The 16516-nt window shown below is 24.4% G+C and overlaps 4 protein-coding genes across 4 annotated transcripts in view; 1 reads left to right on the top strand and 3 right to left on the bottom strand.

The window, feature by feature from the left end:
* LOC126896261 (uncharacterized) overlaps positions 1-16516 on the top strand; it is a 162240-nt gene that overhangs the window by 92224 nt on the left and 53500 nt on the right. The window lies entirely within an intron of this gene.
* Positions 1-16516, bottom strand: part of LOC126896244 (nose resistant to fluoxetine protein 6-like) — a 173506-nt gene that overhangs the window by 122739 nt on the left and 34251 nt on the right. The gene's annotated exons all lie outside the window — the stretch shown is intronic.
* Positions 1-16516, bottom strand: part of LOC126896245 (nose resistant to fluoxetine protein 6-like) — a 113395-nt gene that overhangs the window by 77925 nt on the left and 18954 nt on the right. The window lies entirely within an intron of this gene.
* On the bottom strand, positions 369-8798 carry LOC126896265 (uncharacterized). Its single transcript, XM_050668913.1, has 4 exons — positions 8687-8798; positions 4788-4962; positions 1287-1550; positions 369-513 (listed from the first exon to the last, which is right to left on the bottom strand). The coding sequence occupies exons 1-4, from the start codon at positions 8768-8770 to the stop codon at positions 407-409; spliced, it is 630 nt and encodes a 209-aa protein (XP_050524870.1). The 5' UTR covers positions 8771-8798; the 3' UTR covers positions 369-406.

Genomic DNA, 16516 nt, shown 5'->3' with positions numbered 1-16516 from the left:
TTTTTTTACATTTTGTGTTTAACATAAAATTTGTTATTTAATATATATATATAGATTTTTCTTTCTATTATTTTATGATTATATATATATATATTCTTTAGTAGCATGTTTTAATTTTTCAAGAAATTGTATTTTGTTATGATAATTACAAAATTAAATCATAATATTTAATAAAATCTAAATATTGTTATCTTAAATTATTACTAGTCTTTATAACCTTTCCCCATAGGATAAGGTACAAAATCCCTGGTGCTCCGGCCTTGCCTCGGCCCAGGGTGGACCAACTCATTTGGTTCTTGTAAAGTGAGGCTGATTTATATTAGTTTGGCTTACAATTTATACAATAATAAAACCTAATATCTCGCAAACTAATTCAATTTATTATTAATTCAGCTTTAACAATTATTTATACATTAAAATATGTCAAATCAATAATAGCATTTTCACCATATTTCTTATCCATAAGTTCAACGGCGTTGTTATGAAATATAGTTGTGAATATTTTTCTGAATGCTAAAAAAAAAAAGAAAAAAATATTGATTAATAAAATTAATTTATTAAAAATAACTAGATTTCAGTTTTTTATTTAATGCATAGAACAATTCAACTTTAAAATTAATAAAATAACTTTATATCAGCTATAATTTTTTCGAAAATCATTATAAGTTATAACGATTATCAAATTTAAATGCTGCCAAAAAGATTTTCTGATGAGAAAATTTGTTTTTATAATATCATTATTATTATAGTATTATTCTATTTGCTAGCATACTCGCATATGTATAAAAATCTAAGAAAAACATGTTATATTTTACAAAAATAAATTATATGAAAATGTATGATGAGCATGCATTATTATAATTAAATAGAAGAAAAAAGGGTAAGGTTTAAAAATAATGTTTATTTTTTGCGGTTATATTTGAGTAATAATATTCGTTAAAATAAATTTAAAAGTAATAACTTTTCCAAACGTGTTCATCTCTTAAAAAAATAAATTGGGTAACGAATCAAAAATTATCCTATAAATATATTATGAATATCAGATGAAATTAAAAGACAATAAGATGAAGTCAAAACTTGAAATTTCATGACGCTTGATGGCACATAGGAATCATTTGCCAATGGTTCCATTTGGTGGGTTATAAATAAATTCAGTAAATGGAGAGGCCATCCATCTTTTCGACGACGGACTAACTATCGATCTTGGAGTTCAAAAAAACTTTTTGAAAGATAATACCTTCCATAAGAAGTAAAAGTCTAAATATTATACGTAATATATATTTTACCTTCCATACCAATACGTTGTGCGCCTTTATCTTCCATAATAATACGTTCTGGGACTTTATCGTTAACATGAGACACTAATTCAATAACATTGTCTTCAGTGAATTGGATATGTAATGATCTAAGAACTATTATTAATTCTTTTAAAGTTATCATAATTTGTCCTTTCGAAACCATTTTAAAACGCTTTTCAATAGAATTTTCTAATTGAATGATACGCTTCGTCGCTAGTTTCTTAAATTGTTCAAAATTCATAAATTCGTCTTCTAATATGATAAAAACAACGTGTTAATTAATTTTTGTATAAAAGTAAAATGTTAATAATAGCAATAATTTCATTCATAACTTTCACTGACCGACATTTATATGTCACTTAATGTTATTAATTTTATTAATATTATTAATAATAATTTATACATGAAATAGTTTTTTATATTATTTGAAAATCAAATAATACTTGCTAAATCTCTTTAATTATATACGAAGTATTAGAGCTGTTTGAAATGAATATATCAAAACATTTTATTTCACAAATATTCATAGAAAGCACACCTAAAATTTACCAAATATTTATATTGAAATATATTTAGAATTATTAATTATTTATTTCCAACACAATTAGTTTTATGAACAAAATATATGTCGCTTTTTTGGGAATATCTCGATTTCGTAACTAGCAAAAATAAATGTTTTCACTAGAGACGTATTTAGAGTTTTGACAACCCGGGTTAAGTCTTATTACCACCCCTACAAACCCCCATTTTGATATATTATAGCTACGGAAAAATGCTGTCATCCCTAAATATGTCCCTGGTTTTCACGAGTAACCTAAGTGTACTCAATTTATATAGAGTTAACTAGAGTGACAGTAAAAGGTTCTACTGCCTTACAAACATAATATATACAGGGTGATTTTTTTATCATAACCCACTCAATTACTTGCAGAATAATAATAATTTAAACATTTTTTTTTTTTCATTATCTTTAGTTACACATTATTCTTGAATTTTTAACTATGTAATACTTTTTAAGTTCATCCCTTATGCCTTGGAAGGGGGTCAACTTTGTTTTTTTAAATGGTAACACATATTTTTAATTTAATAAAATGTTTGAGTTTTTAATTTAATAGTAAATGGCATTTGAATTTTTAATATAACTTTATTAGCTTATTAGATATAAACATTTAAAGTTTCAAAATTTTGAGTTAATATACATGTATAATACACATGGGATTGTAAATACAGATAGCTAATTGCTTTTTTATTACATCGATATTAGCAGGTACACAGCATTGTTATTATCAATTGTAGTAAGGCACATTGTTATGAGTTTATAAATACACTAACTGACAATACAGAAAGTATATCTATTGATAATCATAATTGATAATAAACAATCCGTGACTGAGACAGCAATGTCATAAAAATCCAATTAGCTACCTGTATTTACAATCCCATGTGTATTATACATGTATATTAACTCAAAATTTTGAAACTTTAAATGTTTATATCTAATAAGCTAATGAAGTTATATTAAAAATTCAAATGCCATTTACTATAAAATTAAAAACTTAAACATTTTATTAAATTAAAGATATGTGTTACCATTTAAAAAAACAAACTTGACCCCCCTCCAAGGCATAAGGGATGAACTTAAAAGTATTACATAGTTAAAAATTCAAGAATAATGTGTAACTAAAGATAATAAAAAAAAAAAAATGTTTTAATTATTATTATTCTGCAAGTAATTGAGTGGGTTATGATAAAAAAATCACCCTGTATATATATACAATGTATATTATACATACTATATATATTATATTTATATTAATTATTTGTAAATGTTTATTAATTGATTTTCTATATAATTTATATAGAAAATAAACTGTAATCTATTATATCAATTTTTTTTTAAATATATAACATTATTTATTGAAGATTCATAAATAAAAACGACTTGAAATCTTAAATTTTCGTTGAAACGTGTGTATTTATCGAACAGCTATTTATTTTTATTCGTGTTATCACACTTGTTTATTAGCATATAAGTTATAAAGCGGCGTATTAAGGGATCCATGACTTCCGATCAAAATAAATTCAAACATTCCTCGAATGAAATAAGCTGAGATTAACTTAGTCTGTTATGACTTTGTTTGAAATGTTTTGATATTTTATTGCGGTGTCAGACAAGTTAATGATTTTTGAGAGTTTATATTGTTTTTCCTGTTAGTTTTCTTTTTTCGTCGTAGTTTAACGTTTGTTAAAGAGCAATCCTTTGCTAAAATATAAGTATTGAAGAATAAAGTTTCTTCTATTGGCTTATTAAATATAATTTTATGAATTTACTTTTCTCTATTTGGTCCATTTTAGGGAAAATTGAAACATAATAGGTTTATTATAGCCACACTGTATGGTGACTTATTTCTGGTGAATTTTTTTATCTGTTAATGATTTAAGTATTTCATAAAATAAAAGCGTAGCTTCATGATGAATTTTATTCAGTAATAATATTGTTACTTAAAAATTATTTGTTTCTATGGCTTCTATGGTTTTTTATAAGATTCAACTTTATTTAAAATACTAAAGTTTTCCAGTAACTGGTTTCAAAAGTATCACTTTAAATAACAAATATTTTCCAAAACATTTATAAATTCGCGTTAGAATATATTCATTTTATCTCTAATTATTTTATCTTATAATAGAACAAAAAAAAACCTTTTCTAGGAAAATTACTTAGCGTGCTTCGATTTTCAACATTTTTTTTTTCAACGAAAGTATCTGGTTATGAGACTCCGGGAAAATTATTGGCGAAGATCAGAAAATTTTCGACGCTAGACCACTTCTGTTTTAAAACTGACGTTTTTGAGAAAAACGATCGCTGATGCTACGTTTTATGACTTAAGGTTTAAAATTTTCACCAGACCCACCCAACAACATTTTTTGAGTTATCATAAAAAAAATTAACTGAATCCGTTCATTTTTTACCTTTTTACGAGCTTTTTTTTTTAAATCCATGCACGTGTTTTTGATAAGAATATTGTGTTAATTTTGGGTAAATATAAATTTTGACTTTGAATTTGTAAAAAATTAATTTTTAAGTCATATTTAAATATGTTATAGTTATCATATATGAATTGATTTGGTTATATTATTAACTAACTTATGTTAGTTATTTTTATATTTTATGTTTGGTTTAATACATATAAAGATACTTTCTGTCAATTTATAATATAGATTAATAAATAATTTAGAACGAATTTAATGGAAAAATATAAATATTATATTAAAATTATATTGCTTGTAACAAATTAAGAATTAATATGCATAAATCAACATTGCATGTATTTAAACCGTAAACAATGTGAGATAAAACGTTACATCAAAAAATAGGCAAATATATTATTTCACAGTTTTATATAATATATCTATAATAGTTAATAATTTATAATAGTATTTGTTGAAAATAAAATTTAACTTGAAAATTTTAATTAGATATTTACTTACTGCTTATATTTTCATCCTTGAATAGTTTTTGAATTTCATTATTATTTATTTTGTGTACCCAATTAAAAGCATTCAATATCATTGTACATTTTTTACAGCCCATACCTTCTTCTTTTGTTAGATATAAAAAAAATTTCTTCAAAGCAGACGATGCTGAATTAGTTAATTCCATATTCTGAAATAAATTATATAACATTAGAAGTAATAATAATATTTCCATAAATTATTTAGATATAATTATAAAAACTCAGCAAAGTGGGGTCACAATACAATAGGGACGTGGCTTGTTGAAAAAAGTATGGGTGATATCTGACAATGATTAAAATCACTTTTATAAAAAACTCTCCGGCACAAATCTGTATATACTGTTTAAGTTTAAGAAGAATTTGTTAAATTACTATTACTTCTTAAATGTATGCACTTTAAGGGTTTCTTAAAATTTCAACTTAATTTAAAATAGCAAAGTTTTCCATAAATTTGTTATAAAAATATCACTTTTAACCCATTAGATATTTCCTAAAAAAATTAGGTTTTGCATTAGAATCTATTTATTTTATTTAAGGTAAAAAAATCCAGAACTTCAATAGTGAATACTGAAAGAAGTTATAGAATATTAGAAATAAGTATTTTTAAATATCTTATGCCTATTAACGCAGATTTTAAGTTTTAATAATGTAAGTATCCATGAATATTATGTTTGCTTAAATCAATTTTTTAATATTGATTTGTAGTACTGTTTTTAGTAAAAAACAATCGTTGGTGTAATTTAAAATTACGCCACCCAAAAAAAGTCGTGACTTAGATGAATACTATAATTAAATTAGAAGCACGGCTCCGGTTAATTAGAATCGGGTGTATTTTAAGTCTTGTATGCATTATAACAGTATTTATTTATACTTGTCTAATAATATTTAAAATATAAAAAATTATGATAATTTTAAAAGAATTTAAAGAAAAATATAAATATTATAATAAAATTGAATTGCTTGTAATAAAATAAGCATGAATATCCATAAATAATGGTTACATCTTATATATAAAATTCTCGTGTCACAGTGTTTGTTACCATACTGCTCCAAACCCGATTTTAATGAAATTTCGAATGACATATTGTAGGTCTGCGAATAAGTTTTTATCTATTTTTTTTATATAAAAGAGTAGAGTCTGTTTGCCTATGTGTCTGTCTGTCCGCTATAAAATCCTAGACCGTTTCACCGATCGGGAATAAATTCAGCACGGTTAATATTAACGACCTGAGAAACTCAATGCCGCAAAAATGAAAGTTGTATCCTAATTATTTTTTTCTTAATTAATTTTTAACCAATTTTTTGAACATTTTTTCCAACTCTTGCGTCGTCAATCCTTACACACTTACAATAAGTTAATTATTTTTTTCAAGCAAAATATTCTCTAGAAATAATTTATATGACAAAACAACGTTCGTTGGGTGAACTCGTATATTTATAAGTTTTAAAGCGTAAACAAGGCATAATAAGATCTCATATTTAAATTTTATATCAAAATGTTATATCTATTTCGTTGAAAAAAACAGCAAAAAAATATACATTTATTACATTAAATGTTAATTAATAGGGAACAAAAATATTCAATTAAGTGCAACATTTTTTTTATGTCCTAAACAAAATAAAATTGAAATTTCTATTATTAAGTAAATTAAATAACGACAATGATGTTTCAAATTTGTTAAAATGTTATCATTAAAACAAGAACAGGAACGTTAAATATAAATATTTTAGTAATAAATAAAAAAATAGTTTCATAATGATGAAAAGTGCCATCCTTCTATTTGACAACAGATATACATTACCTGAAATATGCTAAAATAAATAAAATATAAAAATAATATATTAAATTATATAGTGTGTTCTCTGAAAATCTAAGTGTTGTCCTGTGTTATAAACGTGTGAATTTAATTAATTTCAATTTTGAGATTTTTTTACATATTTTTTTTCACTAGAAAAGATTCTTATTTGGCCTAAAAAAATGTTTAATACAATAAGAAAAAACCTTAATTCTAGTATTTTCTTCAGTGAATTTTATTTATATCACCACACAATTATTTGATTAATTATATATAATTATTTATAATACAATAATTATTTTAAAATCAAATCATAAAATTTTATGTAAAAGCTCTTCAGTCGGGACATTGCCGTGTTGCACCTGTGTTACTGCCACAGTGTAGTTGAGTAATATTAATCCAATGAGAGCTATTAAAATGTGCAAATCGATACACGAAAATAAACTAATAAAATATAAATAATTAAAACAAATAATAAAAATAACCTTCTCAGCTTCGCGTCAAAGCTAAAACCTATATTCCTGCTATTATTAAAAAAAACCAGTATAGTGGGAATAAGTATGGTTGATATAGATGTAAGTATAAGTTTTTTTTAATTTATCACTTTTACCTTATAAAGGTATCAACTTTATTATTTAAAATGGCAAAAAAACATGTTTAACTTGCTAATTAGAAAAAAATTTTATGGTGATTAAAACTGTGACACATTGAGGTCGCGGCACAGTTTAATTCAACTTCGCCGGCTATTTGCACATAGAAGATAAGTTGTCAGTATCATATAAGTTTTTTGAGACGTTTGAAACTCGAAATGTTTTCAAAATATTTCAAAACTGAAATTAAAAAAGTTAACTATTTATGCAATAGTTACCATTTTGAACTCCATACTGTGGGCAGATAAAGGGTCAGAACTTAAATATTTCTTTTTTATTGTATGTATTATATTTTATATATTTATTAAAATATTATAATTATAAATCATTAAACTTGTAATCAATATAAATAAGGAAATAATAGTTCACGTTGTTTTGGAATAATTTAATAATTCCTTCTAAAAATTAAATACTATCTACAGATATGATCGAAGTGCTTTTAACGATAGTGACTTTAATCTCTGTCAGTTATCATCTATACTTGTTCTAACTATGCCACGTCTCAACTGGGTTTTTTTTAACCCAAGAATCATTCAAATCAGACATAGATATTGTTCGCCTACAGGCTTTTAAATATCGGTTGGCCTGATTGACTTAGGAAGCGAATAAAAGGAAGTCCTATAAATTATTAATTAAAGAAACTCAAATGGAAATTGTCTATAATAACAACATTAATGTAATTAATAATAAAATTTATAGTTGGGCGTCCCTACTTACATTACTAATAACAACTAAATATTATAATGCAACAAAATGAGTACAAGTATAAGATTTTTAAGTATCGTTGAATTCGATAACGTGACCTGGTCATAACATCAATAATCGGATTATAACTGGTATATTCAACCAACTTCAACCGTTTGAATGAAAAAAAAAACACGAACTCGATTATATAATCGATCAGCCACAGGGTAAATCCACCGAATTCACATATATATAATATAATGTACATTACAATACCGCAAAGTCGCGGAAAAAACTCGTGGCGGTGCCGATGGGTCTAATCAACTAGACAGTACAATGGTTGACTGACCAGATAAGGCGACGACTTATCGGACAGTGAACGGCATCTCCACTACTATATGTAACCGGTTCATTTGGGTTGTTAGTTGAACGCGGCCACTTATAACTCGCCGCAACAGATATATAAAAAAAAATGTTACCATAATAAAACAATTGGTACTGTATCTAAATAAATGACTGTATTTATACAGTTATTAAAGATTTCCATGAAATATTGCTCTCGAATAAAATTTGAATAGCAAATTTTTTTATATAATAGGGAACTTTGATGCGTGGTATAGCTGAATGATTTTAATACTAAAAAGTTTTTTTTTGGAAAATCATATATCTAAGTAAGATAGCATAAAAAATAATGTCTGAATAAACAAATTAATTTTTCTAAAAATTAAATGACATCTATTTACCTCTTTCAAAGGATAAGAAGTGAAAATAAATCCATTTGAAAAACTACTGGCAATATAAATAATAATTAAAATGTAATAATACATTTTTGGTTCGATAATGTGCGTTTTCGAATAAAACTGATAACTAAAACTGTTGAAATAAGAGATTAATTGAAATTCTATTCATTTTATAACAATACTATGTTTTTTTAGTGTCGAAATATCCATTTTATGTATTTTTAAAATAACAAAATTAATGCGTTTAATAAATTTATTTTTGTTGTAAATATTTAATATTACTATTAATACAAACATTTTATTTATTGATGACAGGTACAAAACCTTAGTATTTTATATAATAATTTTATCGTCATAATTATACTCAAAATACTAATAAGTAGGGGAGACCGGGGTCAAAAGTAACATTTTGGACTTTATACTATTTTTTGGAATAAATATTATTTATTTTTGGCTTTTAACACAGCCATTCTATAGAGGAACATATTTACTATTAAATAACACCAAATTAAGTATTTAAAAGTTAATTTAAAGTATAGATTTTTTTGATAAAAAAAAAAAAATAAACTGTTACAATTGACCCCAACATAGAGTCAATTGTAACACACCTTGGGGTCAAATGTTACACACCATTTAATTTCATTTTCAACTAATAAAACTGATAAAATTATTATTTTTTTAACAAAACATACATTTTTTACTTATATTATAGAAACAGAATTGTAAAGTATCATAAAAAATAAATAATGTGACAAAACTTAATACTTATATAACAATCAGTCTCAAATGTTTCTTATTTTTTTAACAAAACATACATTTTTTACTTTAACACATTCAAAATTAAATACTAATAAAACAAGTAATATAATATTTATGGTATGACATAATAACTTAATAACTTAATAATATTAAGAAAATATAAACTTTATAATTTATTATCACTGATAAAAGGTAGTGTTACAATTGACCCCGAACTGTTCGTTACAATTGTCCCCGATTAGAATTTTTTTCTTTGAGCGCAAAAAGAAAAATAAATTTAATTTTTAGCTCCTTTATTATTTATGGATCATATTCTCTATAATCACCTGAATGGAAAAATATTCCACTTTAATAAATACATGTAAAATTCACGGAGAAAAATTGAAAATTACAAAAAAAAAAATAATCACTTTTTCTCGTTGATATCAGTTTTTATTATTTATCTGATAAACGAAACACGGTAACCCCTAACTGATAACATGCAAATAAGGCACATAGATGTGTGTAAATATTACACGTACACCCAATTTTTAATATTTGTCATCGAAAAAAATATTTAGCTTGTTACAATTGACCCGTGTTACTTTTGACCCCGGTCTCCCCTACTTCCTTTGTTTGTTTCAGTCAACATGAAATACTGAAATTTAAGTCTATAAATAATCTTGATATTTTACAGATGGTTTTTTTTTAATAGTTACTAAATATTAAATATTCATAATAATTTTTCTACATAATTAAAAAAAAAGGTACATTATTTCTGGATAATAATTTATGAAACAAACAAATGTATTTTTTGCACATATATTTACCTATACCTGCTTATCTAAAATTAAAGAAATAATTCATTTGTTTATTTTTTTAGATTTTATGCAAAGCTGAGAAGGTATTAATAAATAGGATTATGTCTGCATTGTCTTAATATGTTTCAGAAAATCAATATTAGTGTTCATGTACCGTACTTATATGGTGCAATAACCATATAAAAACCATGTGGTCTGGTTTTATGTTTGGGGGTTTGTGATAATATTGTGTAAAAAAAATAACTTTTTATAGTGTTTATTAACTAGACTTATTAACTGTTTATTGGAATTTGTCTCTAAGACTAAATTTAGCAAATAATTATAATAAATAATTATTTTACAGTTCTAGGATGCCATATAGAATATGGTTTAATAAAAACATCAATTATTATTTTGAATAAAAATAAAATTTTCTTTATACAAACATTATTTGACAACATTACATTGGATAAGTTAAGAATATAAAACTATTATGTTACAATTAAAAAAACATAAATAAAAAAATAATGGTATATCTTTATATAGCTAATTCTTGTTTTATGGCAGTGCTTAGTGATTAAAAAGTGTTTGCAAAAAAACAACTAAAAAAGTTCTGTCACTATTCATGACTAGTCTAGTAAAACTCTAGATTATTTCGTGTACCTAAGGGCATTCGCCCTCTCCTTAATCCGTCCTTGATAATAACTAAATAATAAAACTTAGTAAATTAAGTTTAGGCATCTATTTTTGTTGACGATTTATTGAATTTATCGCTTTTTGTCATTGCATACTGAAGTTTAGAAATAGTTTTGAAAATAAGTGTTGCTGAAAACACATTTTATTGAATATACATAAATAAGTGTTATATTGCTAACAAAAAAATTGGACAAAACGTAATAAAATCAACGGCAAATATATGATATCAATAAATATAATAAATTGTTAAACAAAGTATTAGTTTTAAAGTAAAACAATAATCGTATTAATACTTAACTCAATTTTTTCGTTTTAAACGTAATAATAATTAGTGATGAGAAATATCGAATAGTAACTATCAAACTATTCGATAGTTTTTTTAAATATTTGATAATTTATGCTAAAAATAAACTATTTTGTTGTATAAGAACAACTCGAATAAATATTCGATAGCTTAAAATATTAAAATATGCACATCACTAATAATAATCAACCATATTCAACAGTTCTAACATCTTCTCCTCACGCCTTTTAACATGATGTGTGATCCTATTGTGAATTCGAATAATAATAACATGACAATATATTTTTGATATTCTAAGTATTTAGGATTTTTGTGTTGTATAAAAATTGTATTACGACTAGAGTAAACTGTGTTCTTAATTGTTGAATGATGTTTATCAGTTGGTTGGGTATGTAATGTTAATGATTCAACTTAATTTACACATATTAACGTTATAGATACTAAGCAAATTAACCGTGAATCACATCAATCACACGTGTCATACATCAGAATACATACTTTTATTGAAAAAAAAGGAAAAAGTATCAATACAGTGACAGTAGAATGTGATAGTAACCTCCCGCCGCTTAAGAAATTTGGATGTATTCTAATATTTGAATATTAGTTTGGACTCCTGACAAGAGATATCGCATAAGCTTATGGAGTTAGATTGAATATTCTTAAATAATACACTTTTATTCTATGAAATACACTTTATTATATATATTTCTTTTCATATCAACAAACTTTATCTAATTGATGATTATAATTCTGACGAATTTAAACAAATATAAATTGGAATTCTAAAAATTACTTTAACTTAAAATGAAATACACGTCATTAATTTAATGTAGATTTTATTTGACAAAATTAATTTTGTTAGTATCCATTTTTTATTTACAAATTATGACAAACTAAATAGTATTAATATATGGCATTATGGCTATAGACCAGAATTTTTGGTTTATACATATTTTTGTCGCATTATGTAGCTCGTCAGAAGAGAAAATATCTATGATTAATTACTAAGATAACAGAAAAAAGTATTTTTCTTGTATATTTTAATATATTTTGGTGATTTCACTTATTTTTTAGTTACGATGCGTAATCGAGGAGCTATTTGTTTTACTCTAACGTACATATTTTTTTTGTTTCACATAACTCTTCTTCTACAGGATCGATTTTTCTCAAAGATACCTTAAAAGTTGAAAAAAAGTACCTAGTTCAAGCTAACAATACCAAATTTTTGAAAAAATCCCTTCAATCTTTATAATAAAGAGAAATGCCCCAAAAAACTACAATTTTCATAAAACAGTCAATAGTTGATATATATAGTTTTCAAATTATATTGAAATAACTTTTTTAAAAATGAACGGATAACTGTGAAATATTTATTGGCCATACTTTAGAAATATATCTTACCAAGAACATACTTTTTTTTTAAATTCTTAATTAATTAATTAAGGTACTGTGGGTTTTAAAAATCATATCAACATTTTTTTCTTTTTAACTTTTGATTAACGTGTCTTCTTTAACCTACTTCAAATTGAAAGTAACAGAATATATTTTAAAATGATAAATGACAATTAATACGAAAACTTGATCTCTTGAAAATCATACAATTTTCAGTAAAAATGATAAGTTTCGAAATTTTATGCATAACAGCGGAATATCTGTTACTCAAAACTAAATTAAATTATAGCTTATTTAAAGTGCAATATGATTAAAACAAGAAAAATGTTCTGACGACTTGTTTTCTATGATTTATTGGCTTTTAAAGGCAAAAATCATATTATTTTTGGTAGAGAAGTTAAATTTCTTATAAATTTGTCTTAAATATTTTACCAAATATTTTAAATATTGCCTATGTGAACACTATGTTCAAAGTACATCAAACATGTGTAGTTATACTACTTAGAAAATACAGATACCGTTTTGATGCCTGTATGTCTGTAGAAATTTAATTCTAATTAAAATAAATCACAATTTAACCGTTGTGTGCAAAATACTGTATGTCAATAAAAGATTATTTATTGGGCAGAAATCATATTAACTGGATCTGTTTTAATTTACCTGTTTCTGTTATGACTTATGGATTCATATTTATTATCTTAGACCACATACTTATATTTTCTTTTGAAGTCCTAGATCATCATTTAATTGTTAATATTATTTTTCTTTAACGTACTTCTGTTAATTTAGCCTGTATATTTTATTTATTAGTATGCTTTAAGTGTCCATTAAATTTTATTTTGTTATGATGATTAAAAAAAAAAAATTGAACTTATAATAATTAATAAATTTTAATCTTAAATTGAAACTTTTCTAGATAACCTTTTCCCCTAGGATAAGGTATAAAATCCCTGGTATTTCGGCTTTGCTTCGTCTCATGGTAGACCCTACTCGGAGTTCTTGTAAAGTTAAACTTTTGTATAATGAGTTTAGCTTACAAATGGCGACACTGACAGGACGCCACTTATTTAATTTTTGTTCTTTTATTTTTAGTCTTGGTTAATCTATATAGTCATTAACTATAAGTATTATGTAAATAATAAATAATTATCAAGATAAGTTTTTAATATACTTTTTCTCTTTGAGGCCACTTCTAAGAGGGCTGATGTGACTGGATGTGTAATGCTGAACCGATGGATTTCGTGCACTATTTGGATGACATGGTGAATGTCTCTTAATTAACGGTAGTGACATGTCTGCTTGTGCCGTATACTTATGATAATCAAATTAAATTTAATAGAATATATTTTAAAATAATAAATGACAATTTATACGAAAACTTGATCTCTTGAAAATCATACAATTTTCAGTAAAAATAATGAATTTTAAATGTTATGCATAGCAGCGAAATATCTATATCGTTCAAAACTAAATCAAATTATAGTTTATTTAATGTGCAATGACCTGTTGAAGCCCATATTTATGCTCCTGGATAATTATTAGGTTTATTTTTTTCTTAAATGAGGTAGTTCTTCTAATTATAACCAAATTACTTTAAATATAAAAATTTCATATACAAAAAACGAAAAACTACAACTTTCCGTTTCATTTTTATTTGAAAATCCCCTTTTTAAAATTTTTCTGGATTGCATAAGACTTAAAATTTCAATTTTTTATTATTTGTGTTGATTTTCTATAGCTATTACAATAAAAAAAATTGTATTATTTTATTCATACTTAATTTTAAACCTTATGTCATAAAAGACGTAAAACAACAATATTTTATCGTTTTTTCAAAACAGATATATGTTATTGTGACTTAAAATAAACATATGTGTTCATTTAAAATATTTTCTATAATTTTTTCATTTTTGGTTTATATGTTTAAATATATTTCTTTATTTCGCAAACTTTACTACATTTTCTTAAATAGAAGAAGGTCATCTTGGTCCATGTGAATACTTGCTCTTCTCTACAGAGTAAATCATATAATAGAAATTAATCACGTATAACTAATAATATTTAAAGTTAAAACTATATTAAAAATATTATTAATTTAAAACTAAAAAATATTAAACTCAAAAAGCCACAAAAAAATCGCGAATATGTGTTGCGGAAACAATTACCATTATCAATGCTAAAAACATACTGATACCCCTAGTGAGCTTAATAATAAGCTTCTCAGTGGGCCAATATCCTCTAATTAATTAACTAAATTGTTCTTATTTTTAAATGTTTCTATTGCCTCCCATATATTAAGTTTTTTGTAATTATTTATGTGTTTAATTAGTTTTAAGGTTTTAAGGGAGTGATGATGTGTCAATAAATGTTCAGCCACCGGATATTTATCAACTCTTTGTTTTTAATGTTTCTTAAGTGCTCTTTAAACCTGACTCCTTTTCTTTTTGTTTGTCCTACGTAACATTAGTTACAACTTTCACGTTGTATTTTATAAATAAATGCTTATTTCCTCCATCCACATTCTTCTACTTTATCTTTAGAGTTATCTAATAAATCTCTTAAATTATTACTTTTCGATAGTTCTTAGTTCAAAAATTATCTTGTTATACTGTTCAAAATAATAATAAATATTTCCGAGTATTCCGATAAATATAACAATTGGTTTTCTTAAAGACTGGCTAAAGAAACAAAACATAAAACAGGATAAAATATATGAGCTTATTAGTTTATCAAAGTTATGTATGGGATAAAATGTTTTTCAGGTTCCAAACAACTTTTATGAGAAAACAGAGGGAACAGCAATGGGAAATTCGCTATCACCATTTGTAACAAAATTGTCCATGAATAGGTTCGAAACAAATTTAAAATATACTTATGGGGTTTTTTCAAAAATTTAGGTTAGGTATACAGATTACATTTTTGTAGTAATGAACAAAGATTTTAATACAGAGTTTTCCTTACAACATTTAAATTCATTTTACCCATCGATTAATCAAATATACGTACAACAAGTTTTTTTATAATTTGTTAAACATGATTATCGTGATAAAAAGCCACGCACTGGTAATGCCTCTATTAAATATAATTACAAAAGCTAATTATTGCTGTAATGTTTATTTGTTACTAAGGCATACGAATAAATAATTATGACATAAGCTAATTACAAATGAACTAAAATCGCTACTTGCCCGAATAAGAGTAAACATCTATTTCAGGTATTACAGATTTAAGATTGTAAAATAGAAGAAAGCAAGACAAAATGATGCTTGGGACAAAATTATCTTCTTGAATTTAAAAAATTATAGTAAATGTTGTGAATTATGGAAATATTTTTATATATATTAACCAAACAATTACAAATTTTTCTAGTATAATTTAAATGCCCACATATGTTTTTTTAAATCACACTTATGTTTATTTATTTTAAAATTATTAAAACTGCTGTTTTACGACGTAAAGTTTTAAATTCTGTGTAAATAAATACATATAAACACATTTTTTTATTGACAGAGCTAAAGAAAAACATCACACAAAACGTATTTTAAATCTTATTCAAAATAGGGGTGTACTAGTAAATTTATATCTATAAGATTTCTGAATAAAAATGAAATGGAATTTTTATATATGATATAATTTGTGTATAATTAACTGAATTAACTCAGTTACTGGAAAAAATAAATCTAATAATTATCCAGGAACATAACTTAGAGTATCATCAGGTCGATTTCCTCTTTTAAATATTTTTACACTCAAATTTTTTTTTTTTATTACTCTATAGACCAATTAAAAATTTTTAAAATACATCAAAATTTCTTAAAGGGCTTGAAGTGACTCCCTCATAATTGGGGAATGTATATACTCATAATACACTTTTTAAGCATAACCTAAATTAAACTAAGGTAA

Source organism: Daktulosphaira vitifoliae, unplaced genomic scaffold (assembly GCF_025091365.1).
Source record: "Daktulosphaira vitifoliae isolate Bord-2020 unplaced genomic scaffold, ASM2509136v1 Scaffold_1, whole genome shotgun sequence".
Lineage (NCBI taxonomy): Eukaryota > Metazoa > Arthropoda > Insecta > Hemiptera > Phylloxeridae > Daktulosphaira > Daktulosphaira vitifoliae.
Note: the sequence above shows the minus strand (reverse complement) of the source record. Positions and strands in the feature narration are given on the sequence as shown.